The sequence below is a fragment of the Chenopodium quinoa genome, unplaced genomic scaffold (genome assembly GCF_001683475.1).
Source record: "Chenopodium quinoa cultivar QQ74 unplaced genomic scaffold, ASM168347v1, whole genome shotgun sequence".
Classification (NCBI taxonomy): domain Eukaryota; kingdom Viridiplantae; phylum Streptophyta; class Magnoliopsida; order Caryophyllales; family Amaranthaceae; genus Chenopodium; species Chenopodium quinoa.
In genome coordinates, this window is record NW_018745684.1 from 1122796 (window position 1) to 1148281 (window position 25486).

At 34.6% G+C, this 25486-nt stretch overlaps 3 protein-coding genes across 8 annotated transcripts; 1 reads left to right on the plus strand and 2 right to left on the minus strand.

Moving 5' to 3' along the window:
• Positions 1 to 3931: 3931 nt before the first annotated feature.
• On the plus strand, positions 3932 to 14355 carry LOC110718223 (probable LRR receptor-like serine/threonine-protein kinase At5g10290). Of its 5 annotated transcripts, XR_002510870.1 has the most exons (15): positions 3932 to 4314; positions 5097 to 5235; positions 5404 to 5536; positions 5625 to 5696; positions 6232 to 6375; positions 6507 to 6578; positions 6749 to 6814; positions 6986 to 7056; positions 7186 to 7329; positions 8615 to 8956; positions 9696 to 10090; positions 10535 to 10863; positions 12048 to 12535; positions 13039 to 13174; positions 13280 to 14355. XR_002510870.1 is itself a non-coding variant. In XM_021897034.1 (12 exons), the coding sequence occupies exons 2-12, from the start codon at positions 5169 to 5171 to the stop codon at positions 10847 to 10849; spliced, it is 1821 nt and encodes a 606-aa protein (XP_021752726.1). In that variant the 5' UTR covers positions 3933 to 4314; positions 5086 to 5168; the 3' UTR covers positions 10850 to 11184. The 5 variants fall into 5 exon arrangements, 3 of the variants coding, with proteins under 3 accessions (XP_021752726.1, XP_021752725.1, XP_021752727.1); XR_002510871.1 differs by lacking the exon at positions 12048 to 12535; XM_021897034.1 differs by lacking the exons at positions 12048 to 12535; positions 13039 to 13174; positions 13280 to 14355 and having other exon boundaries at positions 3933 to 4314; positions 5086 to 5235; positions 10535 to 11184.
• A 4315-nt stretch (positions 14356 to 18670) lies between these two features.
• LOC110717365 (zinc finger protein STOP1 homolog) lies at positions 18671 to 19921 on the minus strand. Its single transcript, XM_021896038.1, has one exon. The coding sequence runs from the start codon at positions 19791 to 19793 to the stop codon at positions 18867 to 18869; it is 927 nt and encodes a 308-aa protein (XP_021751730.1). The 5' UTR covers positions 19794 to 19921; the 3' UTR covers positions 18671 to 18866.
• Positions 19922 to 20145: 224 nt separating this feature from the next.
• On the minus strand, positions 20146 to 24750 carry LOC110717364 (uridine 5'-monophosphate synthase-like). Of its 2 annotated transcripts, XM_021896037.1 has the most exons (9): positions 24432 to 24749; positions 23422 to 23904; positions 22796 to 23132; positions 22485 to 22568; positions 22043 to 22125; positions 21868 to 21955; positions 21536 to 21790; positions 21161 to 21297; positions 20146 to 20946 (listed from the first exon to the last, which is right to left on the minus strand). In XM_021896037.1, exons 2-9 carry the CDS (start codon positions 23868 to 23870, stop codon positions 20919 to 20921), a joined length of 1461 nt encoding a protein of 486 aa, XP_021751729.1. In that variant the 5' UTR covers positions 23871 to 23904; positions 24432 to 24749; the 3' UTR covers positions 20146 to 20918. The 2 variants fall into 2 exon arrangements, with proteins under 2 accessions (XP_021751729.1, XP_021751728.1); XM_021896036.1 differs by having other exon boundaries at positions 23422 to 24750.
• Between the last annotated feature and the right edge of the window lie 736 nt (positions 24751 to 25486).

Below are 25486 nucleotides of genomic sequence, written 5' to 3' on the forward strand. Positions count from 1 at the left end.
CTAACAAGCTAGATAGGCAACTAATATGAAGAAAAAATTGTAAATGTGTTTTTAATGAACCTACCTAGAATTAGCTTTTAGTTATATGGAGATATGAAAGATATTGTATTCATTTTGATTGTCTAACCGTTAGTATATCTAAATTTATTATTGATTCTACATTGTTTAAATTCAACTTATATGTCGATAATTTCAAAGCAATGGTCACTATTTGATTTTATCATTATGGCCATGGGTTCAAATCCTGTCAACCACCATTTTTCGTGGGTTTATCGAAGAGTTAAATTGAGTTGAATTATAGAGTATTTGATTCAATAGTTTTTGTCTCGCCTTTCATGAATTTTTATATAATTTTTGGAATATGATTATGTAGTGAATATGAAAGAAAATGGAAAGTAATTGTCAATTATATTCATGAGATTTTTTTTTTCTTAAGAAAAAAAATATATATGAAGTTATGAAAGGTAAATCTATACAATCTCAATTATTCATTGAATAATATACATAGTACATGAATCAAAAGATACTTAAAATAATTTAATATCTAAGATAATTTATTGTACGCATAAAACAATAATATTTTAGATACCCGAAGATACTACTCCGTAGAAGATAACTATATACTCCGACACTTTGTATAATAAGTTTTGTGTAAGGCGGGTTTACGTTAATTTTATTGTAAGATGATTAATTTGAAGGTAACTTTAACTATTTTTATGGTAACTTTGACCACTTAAAGGATAATTTTTAATTTGTCGTTGGTTTGAATTTTATTTTAATGTATAATTTCTTATAGATTCATGATTACATACTATGAAAGCTAATATGATTATTCGAATACATTGTAAATTTATAAGTTTTTTTGTAAGATAAAATTTATTATTAGAAAAATATAAACTTTTGTAGTATAAAGGGTAACTTTAAATACTTTTATGATAACTTTAACTTGTCTTACAATAAATTAACGTACACTCGCCAGATAAAATTTATTATTAGAAAAATATAAACTTTTGTAATATAAAGGATAACTTTAAATACTCTTATGATAACTTTAATCTGTCTTACAAAAAATTAACGTACACTCACTTTTTAGAAAATTTGTGTGTACTTCCTCTATCAAACTAAACTAATACTATAATGGTAAACAAAATCAGGGAAAAGGCCATGAAGCTTGCCAACATGCCAAAATGGTAAATAATTACTAATTTTTACAATAACAAAGTTTTTGGAATGAAAACGACCAAATATTGACTAATACTAGGACTTGTTAAGTTGTTAGGATTGTATTATTGTAAGACTTGTAGCAATATAGATACACCTGTAAAAGTTTAAGAATATTTATTCTTCTATTATTGATATCAATGGGACCCAATTTAAGTGAGCAGTTGGGAGGGCCAACTACCACATAAAAAATTAAAATTAAAAAATGAGTTTAGGACACCTAACATTTTAACTGGTTATTAAATCATCTCTATTAGTGAGACCCAACTTTGAGTATTGAAATACAAAATGAGTTGTTTTTTACCTTTAATGGTGATACCCAACCCACTTTTCAATTTAAAAACTCATGTCATGTAAAGTCTAATTTTTCAATTGTGAGACTCTCTAAAGTATACTAATGTCACTATCAATTTATAACCCACTAAATTCATATTGTAAGTTTTTCAAAACAAAAATTTTAAATTTAAATAAATTACTAAATTTATTATAATATTGATAAGGGGTCCACACTTTTTGTCAAATGAGAATCAAAGTTGGGTATCTAAACTTAGCAACTTTTTTTGGAATACTCTCTTTCTCTTAGGGGCGAGCTAATTGAAATTCACGTATGCAATCAAGGCCCAATAGTGTTAAAAAGTACAGTTGAACTGGGCCATGGTTAATTTTGCTATGATCTTGTACCAGCCCATATTGACTAAGTCCAATATGTAATATGATTCAGTCCAATAACAAAAAAGGTTACTACTCAAAAAAAGTCACTAATTTCAACTAAAATGTACTAGCATTTGGGCTTATGGTCTTTTTCTCTATAAACCAAGCATTGTGTATGGAATTAGCTTTAGGGGGATTATTAAGGAGCATAGCAATTCCACAATCTACTAAGTCCATTACTAGTACAATTCTTGTAATGATGTGTTTATCTCTCTTTGGCCGAGCAAAAAATCTATTGCAAATAATCGATAAGTATTGTAACAAGTGTCATATATCACTGTTCATCACTAATTAAATTCAAATTACCAAGTTAGGCTTAACTTGTGGATAAGAGAGCACATTCTAATCAATAGAATGAAGGTTCAATTTCCTCTAGGGGCAATTTGGGGGAACAATTCCCTTACCTTTTCCCCCACTCACCCAAATTGTCTAGCTCATGTTAATCTAGGTGGTTAGGTCGGTTTGATCCGTAAGGAGTTCTAGATTAGTAAGACCGTTATTTTCACCATTAAAAAAATAAGTCATAAAAAAAACTTGAATAAAAACTAGATCATTTAAAGAAGCGTGACAAGTGACGCCAGTGATTTATTTCTTAAAATACGGAGTAGTCACAACAGATGGATTGGTTTTATGTTATATTATATATGATGAATGATGATAATATTACAAGAACTCGTACAGATATTACAATGTTGATTTTCATGTCAATCACATTAGTATGAACATAAACAATCAAATTTAAAAAATGGTACGGAGTAGTAATTAATTATGTATGCGATGGCCATGCATTGTATCGTTGACTAATCTCTCTAATTTTTGTGGCTGGACTAAAGACAGTCGTGACTTCTTGCCTATCTTTAGGCATGCTGGCCACACAAGACTCATCAATATTAGAGTGCGCCAATTTGTCAATTTTTGACTGCTTTTTTTTAACTTTTGAGAATCAATCGTTGATTATACAAGTAATTTTGCTTGCTTGAGTCATCTATCATGGTCTCATAGCAACATGCTTTTGAATGTTAAGAGTTTTTGTATTCAACTATTTGACTTATTTTAGATAAGTCAATATAAATAAATTTGAATAGATATAAGCTTATACATAATTACAAGTTTATATAAAATGACAAGTCCAAATTAATTAAGATATTTTTGTTAACATGAGCGTAGAATTATAAGTTTGGAAAGTTCCGTGCATGGTATGGCCATTGTTTTAGATGTATAATTGCATAATATAAAGTATGTCATCAGGTAATAGTGTAATTTCAATACTATATATCTATACAAGCTTCTATTTTACGATTTTTCACAAGGTGCCTTAGTGATTTGATCATATTTTTTTGACGAGATGATTTGATCATAAGAATATGTAGAGTTACTAAATCGAATCGAGTCATTTTGAATTTGAATAGTCATGAATCTCATGATAGATAATTGTACCCCATATAGATTGAATTATGGATCAAATTAATGTGATGTTGAGCTGAATTTGTTTTCAATAGCTCCAAATCTATAATCTATGGCTACATGTGTATGTAGACTAGTAGTACAGTAGTGAGATCGTAGGCACGTGTAGAATGAGTCCATCATGTTGAGTCGTTGAAGCCATTTAAATAGTACGTTGAAGTACGACAAAACATAGGTGGGAGATCCAGCGTGGAAGATGTTTGAGAATTCATGTTTTACTCAACAGTCAATACTATTGCAACGTTTTCTGAAATCTCGCATACTCCTGTGAAATATCACTCTTTGGAGATAGACAACACTAGTATATCTACGGAATCCAACACATTATTATATGTACTTTAATATGCATTTTATTAAGTAACTATGACGAGTGGACTAGTTTTAACTCGTACGATGCAAAAATGATATATACTCGTAATCAAATGAAAATCACATTTACTTATACTACTTCGTATATATTACTTTGCAAAATGACAAAAAATCAAACCTAAAATCCGCCGCCTGATTTACCTCTCGAAAACAATGCATGGGGGACAACTTGCATTGGTAATTTTTCCACTCTAAAAAAATGAGCGACAACACCTTACTACAAGCCCTTCACTCTCTCTCTCCTTGCCGAAGACTAACCGCGAGACTGAGTGAGAGTGGAAAGCGCAATTATTACAAAGTGTTGGCCTAATCCCATTTTAACAGCACCCTAATAATATAATTACAGACAATATCATACGCCCTAATCCTGTTTTGCATAAAACATTTGCCAGTCAGATTTCAGAAGAAGCAGAACATTCTCTTCTTCTTCCCACCCTCCATCCCAAATTAAAAAATCGCTTTTTTAATTCTTCTTTCCTTTTGGGTCAGAAAGAAATCAACCCTCTTCTTTATAGTACAACAGACATAATTCATCTTCTCTATACTCAGGTAATTACTATACTAATTAATTTCTCCTTTTTTTTTTTTTTTGTTCTGGGTATTTTTGAAGATGTCTACTTAATTTCTTATGCTTAATTTCATGAATTTGATCTTATCAATTTTCCGGTTATTCTTTATCTGATCTCAACTTGTGTTTCATTTGATTTGTGGTAAGCGGTTTCAAACTTGAAGTGGTTACTAGTGGGGTTCTGGGAAATGTTTGTTTTTGTGCTTAAAATTCTGATGTTTGGGTTGGAAATTAAATTGAATAATTGCTTAGTACCCAGAAAGTTTGACTTGGATCAAAGCATCTTGAATTTAAATTAATTGGTTTGAGTTAGTTGTGTGATTAGTGCTAAAAAGATGTAAACTTTACGGATTTGGGTGGTTTAATTTTTTGTATTAATTGGAAATTAAGTTTGGTAGGTCAAAGATGCGGGAATTTGGTCAATGGTGGTAAAACCTTGGTAGTTGAACTTTTCTTAGACTGTTTGTTGAGTGATTTGATAGGAACTGGGGATAAATTCTTGAATCTTAAACTTTTGGTAGCTATGAAACTTGGGTAATTGAGTTCATAAGAGAGTGATAGAGATTGATGAAAGAAATTAGGTTGAGGAGAATCAAGGCAAAAATGCGAAAATTCTGAAAAAAAAAAATATGTGAAACTGAAATCTACTAGATGAGGAATGTGTATGTCATATGTAAAATTTGTTGCTTCTAGTTAATAAATGAAGCGACCAATTATCTTCGGCCCAGGATCTTTGTAATGATTTGATTTAGTATTGTCACAGGAATGCTGTTCCATTGGATACTTGTGTGATTGACTTTTAGAGGATTAGTAGCTGGACCTGGTGGCATCAGTGATGGAGTTTTTTTTTGCTGTTCTGGCCTTCGTTTGTTTGCTTCCTTGCGGTTTGGCCGATTTTCAAGGTATTAGCCTCTTGACTATTACTCCGATTGGATAATATCAATTTGAGAGGCATTAGGGGTAGATTGGATACTGATATTGTAATCAATGCAGTCAGTATGTTGCGTAGCGTTCTTAATATTGTGATTAATCAAACTTTGATCATTACTGATGCTATTTTCTGTTTTAAGGCGTGGCGCTATATGCAGTGAAACAATCATTGCAGGCTTCAGACAATCAGCTGCGTGATTGGAAACCCAATATGGTTAATCCTTGCACTTGGTCAAATGTTATGTGCGACCCCAGTAACAATGTTATTTCTGTGTAAGTACTTTTGATGCATCTTCTACATTATTACCCTATGCATGCACGTCGATCATTATAGAAGGCTCATTTTGTTATTTGGTCACAGGACATTGTCTTCCATGGGATTATCTGGATCATTGTCACCTAAAGTCGGCACTCTGAAGACTCTTTCAACGCTGTAGGTGTAACTTTTCATTATGTTCTTTTCTGTACATACCTACCCACTAATGAGGCTTTTGTTTTATGGAAGATATATCTCATATCTCTGTACATCTGAAACGGTTTTCTTTTTAGAAAAATTTAAACTGACATTCATTATGTAATCTTGATCCCTTCAAAATATAATATGTAATCTTGTTGTATAACTTATGTTTGTCAGTTAGCATGCCAAAACATAGTCACCTAGGAAAAGATTCTCAAACTTCTGTTCACCTGTTTTGTGTTACTGATAAGATAATAATCTAAGTATCTTATGAGCTATTACAGAAGGCGAATCATCAATTCAAATGTCATCTTTAGATTTAGGGAATGGTGATAGGATATTTTAAAATATATCTAGGATTTGATTAATGTTGAAGTTCTGGATTTGATATCAAATTTGAAAGCATGTTTTTAGAATAGCACTCATCATTTCCTAATGTTCAATTTATATTTCTTAGCATTTAAGCTACCTGTTTGCCTTCCTTGGTAAGTTGGATGCATTGATTATGTAGGTCTCTGCAAGGGAATGCTATTACTGGCAAAATTCCTAAGGAACTTGGAAATTTGTCAAGTCTAACAAGCCTGGATTTAGAGAATAATCGTTTTACTGGTGAAATACCATCCTCCCTCGGTAATCTTAAAAATCTTAAATATTTGTGAGTAGTACCATCTTTGCTGTTTTGTCTTGAGATAATGCTACATCTGTATTGAATATGATAAAATCTTTTTCTCCTCTTCTTTTTTTTTTTTATTTTTTTTTTTTTTATAATTACCTTTCTTGATGCAGGACTTTGAGCTATAACAATCTCTCTGGGACTATCCCTGACTCGCTGGCTTCCCTTGATAACTTAATTAGCCTGTATGTGGAAAAATTCAATAACTGTTTTATAAATAATTAAATACCGATTTATATTCTCATTTCAACCCCTTCCCAAATTTGTTGGGACTTGGAAATAAGGATATAAGATTTGAGTTATTGCTAGAAGTAGCTACCTTTTGTGTCTGACAAACCTGTAAATGTTGTTACAGCCAGCTCTCTTCAAATCAACTCAGTGGCCCAATTCCTCAGAAGCTCTTTCAAATCTCTCAATACAAGTATGATCTCTAATTCTTTCTTTATAATGAATGACTGGATATTTTTTTTACTTGTTCACTGTTTAAGTAATGCGGAAAAAGTACCAATGATAGACAAATAAGGAATGGATGGATAAGCAGCATAGATGTACGCTCTTTTGTAGTTATCATCTTTTGTTTCCCTGATTGCAGTTTCTCAGGGAATCAATTGAGCTGTGGTAGAGATCTTCGCCATCCTTGTGTAGCTGAAGCTAATAGTGAAGGTATGATGGTTCTTGTACATTTGCTATAATTTGATGATTGTGTTTGTACTTATGTATTTCAAATTTGCCAACTCCTGAATTATAGTTAAGAAGCTATTGCTTTGAACTGATACTGTTTTGTGTTGACAGGTTCTTCGAATAAAACAAAAGTTGGAGTTATAGTTGGAGTAGTTGGAGGGCTTATTGGTATAATACTGGTTGGATGTGTGCTGTTTTTCATTTGCAAGAGTAGAATTACAAGATACAGGCGTGAAGTCTATGTTGATGTTGCAGGTTTCATGAATCTCCCTTTTAGTTGCTCACTTTTCTTTAATTCTTAAGGTTTCTTTCAAAGGTGTGTTAATTTGTCTTATAGGTATTTCTCATAGTCAAATTATTTTGAAGTATTACTATGTATATTTGACATCTGCCAATTTTATCATCAGTTTGATGGGTATTGAGTGGTATTTGTTGTATACTCGTACATCATTGGGCTGATCCACATCGATTCAACCTCCCATGATCACATAGATATTCACCAAGCGATCACATAGATATGAAAATGAGGATCTCATGAGAACCACTCCTTAAGTGAAAATTGAGAACCTATCATGACCATTAGATTTGTAAAAGAAAAGTTAGGAGTTCCAAGTTATTAATTTCTACTTTGTTGGATATAGACATACAGTTGGTTAGTTTTACACTAAGAAGGTTATGTTTCATTTCTATCTATCGTTTTGTCAGTCAAATTGAGGATTGAGTCTGTAATGAACTGATTTTCTGGGTTTATATTTTTTTGATTTAATAATGCAAGTAAATAAAGATTAAAGCTTGAATATTGATTGAAAATGGCAAAAGGTTTACAAAAGTATAGACTAATAGCTTTAGGCTATCACTCTCAAAGTGGCTTTAGGCCATGACTCTCTAAGGTTTCCCTTCAATACAAATTTCTGCCTACCATTTTTTCCCCTCCCTCTCTATTTATACTAAGGAATACTAACTTAGTAAACTAATATTACTAGAATACCCATACTACTCCTCCTTAGGTTAGTCTATTACAATTGAGTGATAAGTTTAATCTATAGCTTGATAATTATGCTTTAAAGAACCACGTTTTTGAAAAGTTTGAATGTGCCTGTTTTTACATCTGAAGCCTCATTATACATAACGATGCAGATTATTAGGCATTGTTTGGTTAATCTTCAAAAACGTGGGAAATGAAAATTCCTGGGAATTTGCAAATGGGGGTAGTTATTTGGTTAACAACAAAATGTGAAAATGGAGGAATTGGAAATTCATGGGAATTATGACTTCCCACAAAACATAGGAAGTTAATTACCTACCTCCTCCTTGGTCACTCAAAATTCCTATGAATTACAAAATCATTTATGAGAACCAAACAACTTATGGCTATTCCTAGGAATTGTATGAAGAAAATAAATTCCCATTAAATACAAATTAACATAGGAATTTAATTCCTATGTTAACCAAACAAGCCTTTAATCTGTATGGGAAATTGGCAATAGAACTGATGCGCTCATGAACTTATATAATTTTTTGTGTTTGTGATTATATTTAGGTGAAGTTGATCGTACAATTGCATTTGGGCAGCTGAAACGATTCGCTTATAGGGAGCTGCAGATAGCAACAGACAATTTCTGTGAGAAAAATGTTCTTGGTCAAGGAGGTTTTGGCAAGGTTTACAAAGGTGTGCTAGGCGACAATACAAAGGTTGCAGTGAAACGATTAACTGACTATGAGAGCCCTGGAGGAGATGCAGCTTTTCAGCGTGAAGTTGAGATGATAAGTGTTGCTGTACATAGGAATCTATTACGTTTAATAGGGTTCTGCACTACACCAACAGAGAGACTATTGGTGTATCCATTCATGCAAAACCTTAGTGTAGCTTATCGTTTACGGGGTAATATTCCCTTCCTTTGTGATATAACTATATAAGTGATAGTTTCTCAACTCTTAATTAAACTTTGAGTCAAAGAAACTTGAACACCTTCAGTAACCAATTCACCTCTATTTTCCCCCCTTTCCGTTCTTTCATTCTTTATTCTTCTTAATTTTTTTTTAATTAATGAATATTACTTTTTGGAGGGGGAGAGTTGGTTGGCATGATTAATTTTAAGTTTCACTTATCTTCTTAAAGTAATTCCACTGTTAACTTGTTTTAAAGTTGTCCCAAGTTTTATAGGGACAATTTTAAAAATAGTGTAAAGTATATTTGCCTTTTTGGTGCATATTATCTTGGAAAAACAAATTTTGAACTATTTTTAGAAGGTACCTCCAACCCCTAGATTATTCTTTAAACTTAGCTGAAGCTCCCTACGCATTTTTTAATAATATTGATAGCTTTTGTATTCTATTTGTAAATCATCAATGTACCAATAGGGTTAGAAGTTAAAAGTCATGAGTGTTAACTTATCCGACTCTAATCCTGCTGGCCTTATTTTCCATATTGGAGCTACTTTCAATTGCTGTACAAGATTACCACTGAAATGGCCTTCTTAAAATGTTATCTCTTGCCTTGATAATGGGATTAAAAAAATGAATTTTCTGTATTTGTATGTTGTCTTAATGTGCCAATTGTATACCTTCGCTGCTATTTTTATGATCTGTAACATGCTATTATCTGGTCAATTTCTCTACAGAGTTGAAACCTGGAGAGTCTATTGTAGATTGGCCTACACGAAAACGAATAGCTTTGGGCACTGCACGTGGACTAGAATATCTGCATGAACACTGCAACCCTAAGATCATTCATCGTGATGTTAAGGCTGCTAATGTATTGCTAGATGAAGACTTTGAAGCAGTAGTGGGTGATTTTGGCTTAGCAAAACTGGTAGATGTTAGGAAAACTAACGTGACCACTCAGGTGCGCGGAACAATGGGTCACATAGCACCTGAGTACTTGTCCACTGGGAAGTCCTCAGAGAGGACAGATGTCTTTGGTTATGGAATTATGCTGCTAGAGCTTGTGACAGGTCAACGGGCCATCGATTTTTCACGTTTGGAAGAAGAAGATGACGTCTTATTGCTTGATCATGTAAGATTTACTGAAAGCATTCATCTCTTAGGTGATGTCCTTTTATGTAGTTCATTTAATAGTACGAGTATTGACAATTTTTTAATTTACCTATCTTAACATGAAATTTGGCACATATCTAATCTGACAATTATATTAATCCATCATTTGTACTTATTATCCTGAAAGCTCACTGGCACCCTTGGCTGAGATCTTTACTAAAAAATTTAAATCTATTTGGGATAGAAGGTGTGTCTATGTGATGATATTAGTGTTAGTAGTTTTGTACCCTTCAATGAGGATCTCACATTGATCTCTTCCATATGCTTTTGATTTCCTTTTCTTTTTCTCTTATCTTTTATCCTTCCTCCTTTTTTTTCTTTTTTTTTTTAAAAATTTTTTTTAATTTTTTTAATGGATTCAGATTACTTTAATTTTAATTCTTGTTCTTTTGAATGATCACAGGTTAAGAAGCTGCAAAGAGAAAAAAGATTAGATGCAATTGTTGATAAAAATCTGAATAAGAATTATGACATTCAAGAAGTGGAGATGATGATCCAAGTTGCATTGTTATGTACTCAAGCTTCACCAGAAGAACGCCCAGCAATGTCAGAGGTGGTGCGGATGCTTGAAGGAGAGGGTCTTGCTGCAAGATGGGAGGAATGGCAGACTGTGGAAGTCACTCGCAGGCAAGAACATGAAAGAATGCATAGAAGATTCGACTGGGGTGACGATTCTATTCATAATCAGGATGCTATTGAGTTGTCCGGTGGAAGATAGGACTAATGATGGAGGTATCCTTGGGTCCCTATTGTAGAATCATTAAAATTGCTTGCTTTGTCTTTACCTCCTTAATAGAAGTAGTTTAGCCTGCTATAGATTTTCTTCCTTGCCTTGTTAAAAGAAATTATGTGCAGATTTTGGAATTGTTACATTGGCATTCCTGATTTATATTCTGCTGTGTGTATATAGCCAATAGCACCTCTTCTTCTTATTAGTGTGTGAGAATCTCAGGGAAAACCTTGAGTGATGTATGCTTTCAGAATTCCAAAGCAACTGTTAGAAGGCTTGGGCAATACAATTATTGAATGGTTTCAGCTTTTGTTTATGCTTCACTGATGCCTCCTTTCTGAAGGTATGAGAAATGGAGCAATGATATAACACTTCCAGGGATCGGGCTTCTTAGTCCTGTCCCAGGGCAATTTCTTGATATTTTCTATATGAAAAGGTATCCTAGGATTTTTCTGACTGAATAGGAGGCTAGTTTTGGGCATCAGGACCTCGGATTTTATATTTCCAATCCAATCTCTGTATAAACTCGAGTTTTCTTGAACAGATTGCTTGCAATGATCAACACTTCCAGAGATCGGGCTTCTAAGTCCAGTCCCAGGGCATTTTTTTTTTTTTTAATATGCTTGTTATATGTAGCAGTATTCTGGGATTTTCGTGACCGAGTAGGAGGTTAGTTTTGAACAACAGCACCTATGACTTTCTTTTTTTTTTTTTTTTTCTTTTTTTTTTTCCCTTTTCGATCCAATCCTGGGATCAACTAGGTTTTTTTTCTGAGAGATTGCTTTATGTTGCACGAAATCTTGAGTGGTAATCATTTTGCGAATCCTCCTTGAATAAGTTGGCAAGGCAAATGGAGAGTCTGGATACTCTGGAATTACATAAATTGCTATCTGATGACTGCTTGTCTTATGAATATGATTGCTGATGTTGCTGGTGAAGTATAATTTTTTTTTTTTTTTTATATAATAATTTTGCTGCTTGATAATTTGATCACTCTTCTTTACACAATTGAATATTGATGGGTGCTTAGGATGGGGATGTCTTCTAGGAATTAATTGATCATATTTTCACATTTCTGCAAGATTTAGTTACACAATTACATGGAAGAGTTATGAAAAGCAAAATAGAAAACTCAGATCATTGTAGTTATTAGCTTACTAATACTATGTACTCTGCATCTTGTTAGGCCTCCACTCTGCCGCCCCTCCCCTTTGTCGTAGGATTTAAGAAGGGCTATAGATTTTGTGGTTCTTCATCCAGAGCTTCTACTAGTTGATACCTTCCTCCAAGGTTGGATTTTCGCATTGTTTTGCTTTCTATCTGGTTGAAGCATAGTTGCCACTACACGCTTCTTCTCATCTTTCTTGTTACCGAACTCATTCTCTGCTAGAAGATATTTTGGTATGGATTCCATGTCTCTAAACTCCATCTCTCTAAAGCTGATGCCACTTTCTTTGTAATCTACACCTGCCATGGCTAATGCATCAATCGACATGACTAAACCTCGGAACCTCTCTCGCTCTTGCTCTTTCTATCTGTTATTTTAGCTTTGTATTCTTTGAAGATATTTTATGATCACTGATATCCTGGAATGCAAGATTGTTGGATACATTTATAAGGAGGAAGAAGGATAAGGGGGGCAAATGGTGAATGTATGCATTCATTGCATTTAAGGTAATTGAAAAACCACTTTGTAAAAAGGAAGCTGTTTTAATTTTGCACTTAGTAGTTACACCTTTTCTGGTTTTTATTACTACTATTAGATATTTCATGTTATAACTATATATCCGTGAACCTAATATTAGACATTAGACATTAGACATATTGATACGTTTAAACCATTTTTGTGACTTAATATAGGCAATTAAGCTTACTCTTCTTCCATATATAGAAGCTTATCCTTTGCTATATTTAGCTTATACGGCTATACCAATTGTGTCTACTTGTGTTGCTGGCAACCGAAATCGAAATCGATAGTGATACCTATGTCGATCAGTGGCGGACTGGGCCTAAATGACTCACCAGGGCCCAAAAAAAATTTTAAGTTTTTTTTTTAAAAAATAAAAAATAAAAAAAAAATCTAACTTCCCGACACTTCCTCAAGCCCTAGCCCACTGCCTCCTCAGCTGCTCTTCCCTCTTCGCCTCTTGACTTCCTCTTCGCTTCATCTTCACCAGACTGCCTCCACCCAGCCACCCTCCAGTCGCCTGCTCTGCCTCTGTTGCTTGCCTGCTTGATGCTTTCCTGCTCCGTCTCTGTGGTCCCTGCTCTTCGCCTCTTCGCAATCGCTTCGACGCAATTGCTAATTCACTAGTAAGTTGATTTCTAATTTTTATTTTTAATTTCTTATCTTCAATTTAATTCAGTCTAATTAGTTAATTTTATTAAACTTTGGTTTAAACTTTGGTTGATTTGTAGTTAACGCTTCCTCTTCGCTCATCGGCTCACGCTCACGCCTCGTCGCCTCCAGTGCTGGCCCTGCTGTTGGCCCTGCTGCTCCGCCTACTCGCCTCAATCAGCGTCTGCCGTCTGGCAAGGTAATCATCAATTTATTCTTTTTTTTTTGTGTGTGAATTTCTGATCAAATTTGCATTACTTGTTGCTTAAAATTAGTATATACGATGAATGTTCATTGAATTTGCATTATTTGTGTTTTGACTGTTAAATTGAACTTATTATTTTATGTGATGCCGGACATTGTATAAGACAGCTATTAGTGTAAGGAGGATTATAAATTTATAATTAGATTACAGTGTGGACTGGTTAGTGGTGCTAGTCGCATATTCGGCTGGAAGTTCCGTATAGACTAGGCGGATTCAGGAATTGTAAAACAGTGTCTGAATTGTGGTTACATAAACCTTAAATCATTCTTAAGTTTTTTCTTGTGATTGTTGCTGTAAATTGTTTAAACTGTTATTACACGGAGAACAGTAGTTAGGGTGTTTATTAGCTTGTTAGTTATTAGTTTGTTAATTTTAGTCTTGTAATTTCAGAATGAAGAGAAAACGCATTCCAAATGAAATGCAAAACATTACTAGCTTTTTTGCTAAAAAGAATCCTACTCCAACTTCTCTTCCACATCCAACACAAAATGAACAAACTATATCTCAACCTCAAGAAAGTGAACAACATTCATCTCCATCTCATTATTCAACTTAAAATTCCCCTCAAAATGAACAAGACCAATGTTCTCCTAATGCCCCAATCTTTGATGAAAGATTAAGTGAACATGAATTTGCTAATCTTCCACAAGATCCAGGAAAGAGGAGAAAGATGAGTGAATTTCATAAAGATGATAGAGATTTAGTGAGAAGAATTTACATTCAAAGAAAGCCTTGTCAGCCCAAAGACTTTGTATTTCCTCAAACTTCTATTTTTGGCAAAAACCGTCGCTTTTGTGCTAAGTGGTTTGGTACTTGGACTTGGCTTGAGTATAGTGTGGAAAAGGATGCTGCCTATTGGTTGTATTTTGTATTGTTTGAATATTTGGATGTATTTTTTTAGTACTATTATTTGGTTGTTTGGTAAAAAAAAATTTTTACATATTTGATTATCGATTGTGACTCACCAGTCGGAAATTCCTGGGTGCGCCACGAAATTCCTGGGTCCGCCACTGATGTCGATGGGAGTTGAATGTAGGTTATCCAAAGCAACAAGATTCAAACATTACTATAAGTATTAAGTATGAAGAGTCCGACTATTACTGAGAAGTATTCTTAATTACAAGTGGTTTGAATAACCGACTATTATCTCTAAATTGAGTGAGTAACCTTATCAAACGAGAAGTATCTATCTCAAATTGTCCCAAAATAATACTCCGTAATCCTTTTTCTTGGTTTAGTAAGTTAATATATGAACTTTCTTGCATCACTCTAAACTGACACATTATTATTTTAGAATTGTACAAAAATAAATAAATCCTCGCCACGTATTCTCTTGTAAAAGATATTTTGTGTACCATAAATTTCTTACCAAATTACTGCTGGATGAGCCATACCCTAATTATTGAGAAAAGCAGCTTATCCTTTCCATTTTTCCATGTATTTTGGCAGAAGTTTAAAACTTTTGGAAGCATACATTATCCATTTATTATCCAATGAGAGACAGAGAGATGGGTATATGATTTACCCCTTTTTTTTCCCATCTCTTGTCTTGCAATTGAATAATTGATACTAAACTCTAGTATGACTATGTATTGGCTATTTTTGGGTCACTGTCTTTCACAAACTAACTATGTTGTTCCATTATTATTTTTTATTCATTTTGTTTCAAATTTTCTATGCCTAGCTTTTCTATTTCAAGGAGTGAATCCTTATTTATTTGAAGAATCATACTATAAATTTAATGTTTTTGCAATATTTTCTCATAAGATTTGTTGAGGAAGAAAATACGGAGTAAAAAATATATTCTATTCTTCTGATGTTCGGTGTTTTAGTAATTATAGGTTTATAATCATAATGTAAATAAATCTTAATTTTGGTTTTGCAAGTGAAACCATTATTTTATTAAAAAAAAAAATTGAAACCAAAAGTTATGAAAATCACAAATGATAAATTGCAAAAAGTCTATATAATAGGTTATAATCTTACTGGTTTTAAAAGAGTGTAAATTAACTAATTGTCAAATAACTAATGCCAATAAATAATGAACCTAATGCCAATAAATAATGAACCTCCCACCTCTAATTGAGGAATCTTGCCACCCTAGAGAATCTAGGCATTTTTCAACAAAAGCATCCACTTTTCAACTTGAATTATATTCTTACGTATTATGTTTGTTGTGCATCTAGATTGATTTGGAAATAAAAACCGTGGTTTTAAACAGTTGGTGCCGCTGGTTTTTGGCAATCACAAGTATAACGTTGAAGGCAGGAGCTAGGCTAGGCAGCTAGCATCATAATAAAGGTGATGTACAACTAATTAAAACTTTAAAAACAAATAAGAGAATCAATAAAAATCTATGCATGTGATATTTAGACAAAGGTTAAGTTAATTAGGGTATAATTCAAGGAATTATCTTCCTTTAACTTCATTTATCTATGAAAGTAAGCTTTCCGTGGCCTTTAAGGAAACACAGGAACCACCTTGATACATAATCTTGTTCAGTCAAAAAATGTTTTTTAGAAGTCAAATTTAAAGGTTATAATACATGAATTCGAACCAATTTCAGAGGTTATAAGACGCAGTGTCGAAAATGCACAGAATTGTAAGGGATGCCTCCACGGTCATAAAATGTTGTTCCCATGGACCAACACAAAATCTAAATATTTTGGAGAATTCAAGACCTAGTGTTAAAAACACGAGTAAAGGTGAGGGATGCACTGCGCAAAGTCCCAGATGACAACTAATCGATCACACAAATTATCGGGATGGTCTTCGGTTAATGACAAGAATCACGTTCGTAAGTCGTAACTAGCTAAATTGATACAATTTTAATAGAAAAAGCAGATGATCTTAACCACCTAAATGGCCTTCCGGGGTCTCATGACTTCATGAGATCTAAGGGAATCATCTCATTCTCTATCATATTCGAGTCTAAGAAAGTATAAAATTCTCTAAAATTCAAAGTATAATACACTATTTTGGATCAATTTTAATTTGGGACAATTATCCCAAAACTAAAGTGGATCTAGATTGTGTCTCTTAGGTTCAAAACTTAAATTAATTGGAATCATAAGAATTAGAGATGTCTTAGTTAATGATAAGGAAAACATAATCATATGGAATCTTGTTAAACATTTTGAAGAATTTAAATATCATTTTTAATATTTCATATTTTTCTATATTGCTTAAGTAGAAGTAAGGGTGCCAATCGAGCGAGTCAATCACGAGCTAAGGGGTGCTCGACTCGACTCGAAAACTTTTTTTATGTGCTCGTTAAAGTTTCGAGTCGAGTCGAGTAGCCCATGATCTGCTCGTTAAAATTTTGGCCCTTCTAAAATTATAGTCCTTTATTGTTTGTATTCACTTTATATAGTTTTCTCTTAATTATTTTATTTACTATTAAAGATTTACTCTTTTTTTTTATAATATAAATTAACTCTTAATTAATAAGTGTCAAATTTGTTCATAATAATAACTTTGTTTGTAAATTCTATATTAATAAAATATATTATCGAGTTGCTCACGAGCTTATCGAGTCGAGTTAGAGCTTGCTCAACTCATGCTCGTCAACCTCTCGAGTCGAGTCGAATTTGAGTCAAGCCAACTCGAGTCGAGTTTTGATCGAGTCGAGTCCGAGTTGCTAACGAGCTGGTCAACTCGATTAGCACCCTTATGTAGAAGATATTGATTATGTTCAAAATATAAAACGGATATTGTGCAAAAAAGGCATGTGGGACAAACAAAAAAGAATGAATGAGTGGTGTAAAAATCAAGAAATGCTTTATCAATTCACAAAAGTTATATTAACAAGGTATTACAGCAAACCTTAGGCCAGCTTGAGTTGCAATCCTTAACTCATGTTAGCTTAGCTTGAACAAAACATGGGGAAACGCATTATAGAGATAATTATCTCACAAGATGTTGTCCACTCTTATGAGCATCGTTAGCCTAGTAATAGCTGTAATTATCATTATTAACACTCTTAACTTAGAGTTGCCTCTCGATACTTCAAATTTCTTCTTATCATTAGCGTTATTGCAATTAAAGAAACTGCAATATTGTTGCTCATCTTCAGCAGCCAGGAGGTGGTCTGGTGTTTCCTCTAAGTCGGCGCGCTCCCATTCTTCAGTTTCTAAGCCAAAGCTAGCATAATCTTCTCCTGCCATTGCCAATGCTTCTAAGGAAATCGACATATTTTGTTTATTTTCGGTTGATTTTTGGACTACGGGTAAATTTGATTGATAAATTTTCTATGAAGTTGTAATTGTAATTGAAGGATGAGTATATGCATGTGTGCGTACGTGTGTGTATATATATGCATGTTTACAGGAAAAATCAGGTTGAATTTTCTCTATGAATTCACGGGTTATGCAAAGAATCAAATTAGTTGAATTGAAATTTAGAGTTTCAGAAGTTTTTATGCAATAACATTCTCGTGATATAATGGTATATCATTCATTCACTCCTTCCTGAAATCATTGAATTTGACAAGTCAGCATTTCAAATATTGTTATGAGTTACGTAGTTATGTTGTAGTAGTTAAGTAGTGTCTGTGTCGGAGTACCAGAGTTTTATTAGAGGATTAACATGAGTGATTTAGTAAATAGTATAGTATAATACCGAAGATGGAAAAGAATATTTGTTCCAGCAGAAACAGGGGAGGTCTCACAAAAAGAATAGCTAAATGCTAAATGTTAATGTAGTTAAAATTAAAAGGTTGAATATCAGTTTAGTTGAATATGAAGTATATCTTTTCTATGAATTTAATAAATTCAAACCAATATAGGTAGGAAAATGTACCAAGAAAACCAGTTGGCATGAATGAATGAAGAACAAAAGTGAATAGTATGTGAGGTTGACCTAGGTGGTTGTCTGGGAAACATTAGAACTTGTCATTCAAATGAAAGGAACTATACTTGAATATTTTTCCCGTAGCAGAAGAGATGCATCAACAATGGCGTCAGCCGTCAGCTAATACGATCCCATGCTGATGCCGTATATGACGAGTTTGATGATCATATTGCCTAAAAGCCTTAGTAGGCTTAGTTTCAAAAACCCTCATGTATAACATGAAGCCTCCTTTTCAATAGAAATATCTCCAAGCTCTTTAGTTCGAGTCAAAGTGTCAATTGAAATATCCGTACATTTCATTAAAAGGGGTAATTGACCGACCTTACGTGTATTAGATTAAAAAAGCTCATGTCAATAAAAATAGAATAAATTAGATACGAAAGTCGATAATTTAAAAGATTTCTCCTTAACCTCCAAAATAATCGAATACATAAAAATAATTTCAACCCCATTCAAGGAGGGAAAATAACTAAATAAGTACGTAGTATAACTATAATTTGAGTAATAATCATAAAAAAAGAGTAAAAATTAGGAGCAACACAACAAAATCATCAAAAACGGAGCAAACCCTCCTCCTCAAATGAAGACCACAAACAATCCATATCTTGCAAACATTGATCACCCTCAATCAATCCGAATCCGAAATCATCCTGTACTTCCTCTAAAACATCAAACTTATTATTGTCTTCAGCAACTGGCATATGCCCTTCAAACAATGACATATGCTCGAACAACTCGTCTTTTCTCGAAAACATCCTCCCACACGAACACTTAGAAGTCTCCTCCTCCACCTCCACCACCACCACCGCTGTCGCCGCTACACAGTTCTTCATATGACACTTCAAATCCGCCAACACCGAAAACCGCTTCTTCTTACACCGAAGACACGGAAACTTCTTGGGACAATGACTCCTCTTAAAATGATTCTTCACACAAATTACCGATTTCAACGGTCTGAACTCCTTGTGTCTTTTGTTCCTGATACAGCCGGCATAAGGACATGAGAACCTCGTATTCCGACCATAAATGTCGGAGTATTTGTGTTTATCCGGCTTCGATAAAGACTCGATGTTCTTATACTTGTCACCATGAGCTCGCATATGCATCCGTAGGTTGGCGTCTCGCTTGAATCCTTTCCCGCAAACTTGACACGTGTGGGAGTGTTCAGCCGTTAATTCCATCAAGTCTAGCTCCACGATCTCAAGATCGTCGCCGTCCACGTGGGTCGGGGAGGATGAGGTGGCGGCGGTGAGGAGGGCGGCGCCGTTGATGACGACGGAGTGGATGGCGGCGGTTAGCTCGGCGGAGATTGTGTTTGATTGGTCTATTGAGATTGGGGCGGTGCCGTTGACCGAGTTGGATAGGATGTGACTCAGTGAGTCAACTCGGTTGCGGATCGTTGAGAGGTTGGTTAGTGGATCGTCGGAGGCGGTGTATTCCGGTGGTGGAAGGTGGAGGGTGTCGACGGGATCTGTCATTTTCTGGATTTGTTGTGGGTTTGTTGAGAATTTGAGATTGGAAGTGTTTGAGGAGGTTGAAAAGGTGGGGTATATGGTGTTTTGATGGTTATTTGAGGTTCTTTTTTAAAATATTACTCCGTATTACTTTATTACTCGTATTTTTTATGTCAATCAAACAAACAATTATTCCATATGTTGCCAAAACAAGATTTTAAAAAGTTGAGCTAAGTGTCGTATTTAGACATTTTAGTTCAACAAAATTCATGAAAGTTGAATTAGAAGCTTTATGGAGTTATCTGTCCGTGCTTCCACTTGACAGTGTATAGAAGATTACAAAAAAATAATAATGGGAATCATAACATCATTGACATAATGACAAGGAAAGTTTTAGCATTTGGAAACGAATATTTGGACAAAGACATGCCCGATGATTAAGAACTTGAAACTATACAATCCATGTTTACATCCAACTCCTTAAATTCAAAGAATTGAAATTTTAATCACTAATTGCAGCTTACAACATTTAATTCTGTGACGTAGCAACAAAATGTATCCAATTTCATAAAATGTAGTATTACTACCTGATTTTTCATAAGTAAATACTTCATGATGGTAAATTGGTAATCGAATCGTCACAATGAGACATATGCACACAAACCAAACTGATTACATTTGGATTCTTTATTTCTTTCGGGGACAACACATGAAAAAGCGAGACAACTAACTCCCGTTCTCTAGTCATAATCACTAGATTGAGCTTGTTGGTTCATCAGCCATAACAGCTTATTACTTTTGAGCAGCAGAAACAACCAGAAGAATAAGCAAGTCTTCTAACTCTGTCACTAAGCGTATTATTGGTTCATCAGCTTTTGGGGGTAATTTGATTTGAGTGCTCTTATTGCTTCCTACGAGTTGATTCGAACTACCACTTCTTTTATTAAACCTGCAGCATCTTTCATTCTTTTTAAGATGGCCTTCATTTCAGTCTGCAATGGAGGAAGACAAAATACTCTTTCTGACCCTACAAAAGTTCAAGTTTACTTCCCTTTTCTTCAACCACCCAGCCAATACTAGATTTCCAGCCTCTCCCTTTTACTTCTCCTTTTCCAAACTCCATCCACTTCAACGCTCAAAATCTCACATTTACCAGTCCAGATCCTCTTTTTTGGTGCTGCAATTGTCAACTATCACTCGTGAAAACAAAACAGAAGCTATGGAACACTTAGCCAAATCTATTGCCTAACTAGAAGCCTAGAACAGATTTGAACCCTGTTGTTAAACCAATGTGTATAGAACTTTCCAGATCTTCCATAAATAATATTAATGGCTATGCTATTATAAAAGTTAGCCCAAAGTAATGCGAAACTGAGAAACTACAAACATACCTGTTTATCTCATGTGCATTGGCCAAATATGCATTCCATCCTTGACACCGATATTCACAAGCAGCCTCTCTGGGATTCGCTGCTTTAGTGATCCCACGACCAACAATTATTATGTCACTACCTCTATCATAAATAACCTGCAACAATGTAACCAATTTATATCAAACACATGGTCTTACAAATAAAGCAGCTGGATATACATAGGAATACTTTTGGCACAACAGGCAACACTTCAGTCATCTAAATTTGCTAGTACTAATTCTAATTTAGAAGATAATACTCTCTCAACATTTCAGACCGTAATTAACATATCAGTAGCTATTCGAACAATCTGTACCCAAAATTGAGTAATTAGGGAAAAAAAAAGTAGCATACTGAATACGGAGTGTTGTACTGCTGTCCAAGGGCATCACCACCAATCACCATTTGAACTCCAGGTGTAGCATGAATAAGGGCTGGGTTGACGAGTCCACATTTCCAAGATGCTGGATTAACCGAGATGAAACCTATGACAAAATCTGAGTGATCCTCAGCGATCTTTGCCGCTGCTGCTGTGTAATCTCCTCTAGCAAGGTTACCAGCAGAGCTCATTTCAGCCAACAGCAAGAGCCCCCTGCCACGAGGCAAGCCCTGAGATTTAAGAGTTGAAATATTCTCTCAGTTTAGAAAGTAAGACATTCTAAATAATCATATTCTATAAAGCATACCTTCAATTTTAGACCATCCACAATCCCAGGGCCAGATATAATGTGAGCATTGACAATGTCAGCCCAATCCAAAATGTGATAAACACCCCTGAAACAAGAAAAGTGATAAGCTCAGAGGAGGCAAGTGAAAGAAGAAGACTGAAAAAACTTACTGTAAAACAATTTGGTCTATTACCCTTCATATTGCATAGTTACAGTGTTGCCAATGTCAGCAAATTTACGATCTTCAAAAATAAGAAAATTGTGCTTGTCTGCAATCTGTCAAATTCATTTACCAAAGTGACGAAACAGTTGCATGAGAAACAAGATGTGGCACACATAATGCAAAAAAAGTTTAAAAGTCATGATAAGATTTTAAGCACCAAAATGTGGAAAACAGAAATAGAAATTTTTGAAGTCAATTCCATAGCAAAAGGGCAAAAACTAATGCAGCTGGTCCTTTTAACGGAAGACTTCTTCATGAGCTTCAATGAGGTGTATTGTGTATCTCATGAAGTCAACATGGTTCACATAGGCACAATCGCATGGATATGTGGGAACAGGTTACTGAGTTATGGTATGTGGGGGGAAAAAATGTATAAAACTAGGATAAATAATGAAGATTGATCAAAACATACCGATCGAAGTTTTGTACCAAAGTCTGGGGTGAAATCAGGCAATATATCAACATGAGTTTTCAGCAAGCAGATTTCTGGTCCTACCTACAACACAGTGAGCAAACAGGTCAAGTAAAATGACTATAAGCATGGCCTTAGAGATTGCTAAATACCTAAGTATGAAAAATTCTTTACTATTAAGATTAAAATACAGCTACTGGCATTTATTTACGACTTAACGTTTAATCCACCCTAGACTACATAAGAAAAATGTACTAATGTAGGGTGTTAGCTTTAGAGTTCAAATATATGCAAAAGCTAGAAATTGTCACCTTATCAGCCAGGTCTAGTAACTCAGCAGCTGTACCAACATCAGCAGCCAAGCACAAATTCGTCTTCTTGTTTACCATTATCTCAAACAATCTCCTACCAGTTTCATTTTTAGCTAACTTGGCCCTCTCCCCGTAGGCCATGTGTGATCCCCCGACTCTCTCTTTTCCCAAATTTGGCACAGAAACCTTATTATCCCTGATAAACTTCAACACCATATTCTCTGTTTCTTTTTCCACCTTACCCAACCTCCTCAAAACTCCAACCATCTCACTCAGCTTCAACAAGGAGTGCAATCTTATGCCATTTTCTGCCAAATTCTCTCTTCCTCCCTGTTCCCTAATACGCCAACATCCATGTACATTAGCCATTAACAAAATTTATAGTCTACTTTTCCCTTATATAACATGGCTAAAGGAAATATACAAAGTACTCCCTCTGTCCCAATTTAGCTGTCACAAACGTCACTGGCACAAGTTAGAAAAACCGTGACACAAAGGATACTTTGTGTCCGAATGTTGCAGCTAAATAGGGACGGTCCAAAAAGGTATATGACAACTAATATCCACACGAAGTTAAGAAATCTTCTTATCCCATTTTGTTATTATTTTCTTTAGAAAGAGCTCACCTATCAATCAAAACAACAGCATCAGTAACCTTGAGGCCAAAATCTCTCAATGGAGCAGCTGTCTCAAGAACAGATGCACCACTAGTAACAAGGTCTTCAATAACGAGGCAAGTTTGGGAGGGACGAAAAACACCTTCAATGGCTTTGCCAGTTCCATATGATTTAACCTCTTTACGGCGCATGAGCATAGGAATGTTGTTAGCTATGGAAACTCCAGTGGCAATAGGAAGGGCAGTGTAAGGGACACCACAGATGACATCAAAGGATGCAGGGGGCGAGGCAGAGCCAACGGCAGAAATGAGGGTTTGGGAGATTTGAGAGAGGAGTTTAGGGTAGGACACAATTAAGCGGAGGTCTATATAGACTGGAGAGGCTATACCGGATTTTAGCTTGAAGTTGTCAAATTTAACAGCAGATATGTCGTGAAGTTGAAGGATTAGTGACTCCATTGATGAGGGTGTAACCGCGATTTACGATAATAAACTGTTATTGCAATAATGCAGGTAGAATTAACCAAAAGTTATCACTAAAGATATTTGTTAAAACACATGATTACATGAACAAACATGCTACCATGAACAACAATCATTCATTAATCAACAATTAGTCTATTACAAAATCATGTATTAATATATATACCAAACTAATAATCATAACACACTATATAATAACGAGAAACAAGTAATCAATTAATGTCACAATTTCCTCGATTATTCAAGGGTTCTTCAATTATACACTACCTTGAACAACAATTGATTAAAAATAAAGGAAGATAAATAGCAACTGCGCGAAATAATATTAATAAATACGAAATGGTGGTAAAAGTCTCTGGATTATACAATTTTATAAACGAATTGCTGCCACAAATTTGTTGATTATGCTATAGTTTGTTGTTCATTAATCATCAAACACAAAGGCAAATTTCCAGTGAAGTAACGAATGGAAGAATATAAACAAAAAAAATAAAAAAAAAAATAAAAGCAATGACAGAGTAGATAAAAGAGACTTTCCGGAAAAGCGACGGCAACGGTGGTGCCGGCGAGGATTGTGCCGGCAGCAATGAGGCAGCGTTGAGAGCGAGGGTCGATCTGGCTATCGTTCGTCTTTTGTCAGTTGTGTTTTTTAGGGCCTTGGGAGTTGGGCCTTACAACTTTGCTATAGACCACACAATGTTACTCAGCCTTCGTGATTTTTTATTTTTTGACCCGATATCATTATACTCCCTCCATTCTCTTTTGTTCGGTATACGGGGCAATTTGTAAAGAGTGACTCAAAATAAGATATGGGGCAATTTTTAAAGAGTGACTCAAAATGAGATATGGGGCAAACACTCCAAACCCCAAATGAAGGGACAAAGTGTCTAAAACTACATACCGGAATCCTTGGCAATAGGGATAACAATATTTGGTTATTTGGTTTAGTGGTAAGTTTTATGTTGATGGTCAAGTAATTGAACAAGCTAAGGCCACAAAATTTACAATCAACTATATGTAGATTTGATACAGGTGGTAAGTGGTACGGCATTTGGCTATTCATCTTGAAGTTAAAGAGTTTGGATCCTACTAATTACATCGTGTTGTGTGCAATGAAGGTGCTCAGGGTATACGAATATACTTCCTCTATTTTCTTTTAAATGCAACACACCTCTTCGACACGCACTTTGAGGAAGAGATCTTAATGTAAACGAAAAAATTAATCAATATAATTTATACTCGTAGTAACTAACCCTTTTCTAATTATAGTGGTAAAATTATTTTGTTAAATTCGCTTGTTTGCCTACTCTAATCAACTCGTAAAAAAGCGTGTCAAAGGTGTGTTGCATTTAAAAAAAACAGAGGAAGTACTAAATAGTAGGATCTTGGGCCAAACCTAATTCATTATTGCGTACCAAAATAAGTTTTTTTGTGTGTGTGTGTGTGTGTGTGTGTGTGTGTGTAAAGACTAGAGAGCCACAAGGGTAGATGATGAGAATCGATCCTACGATCCTCTAGAATTGGGTAGGAAGCTCTAACCACTTGAGGTATCCTTCACTCTTGTTTACCAAAAAAGTTAGATAGGATACATA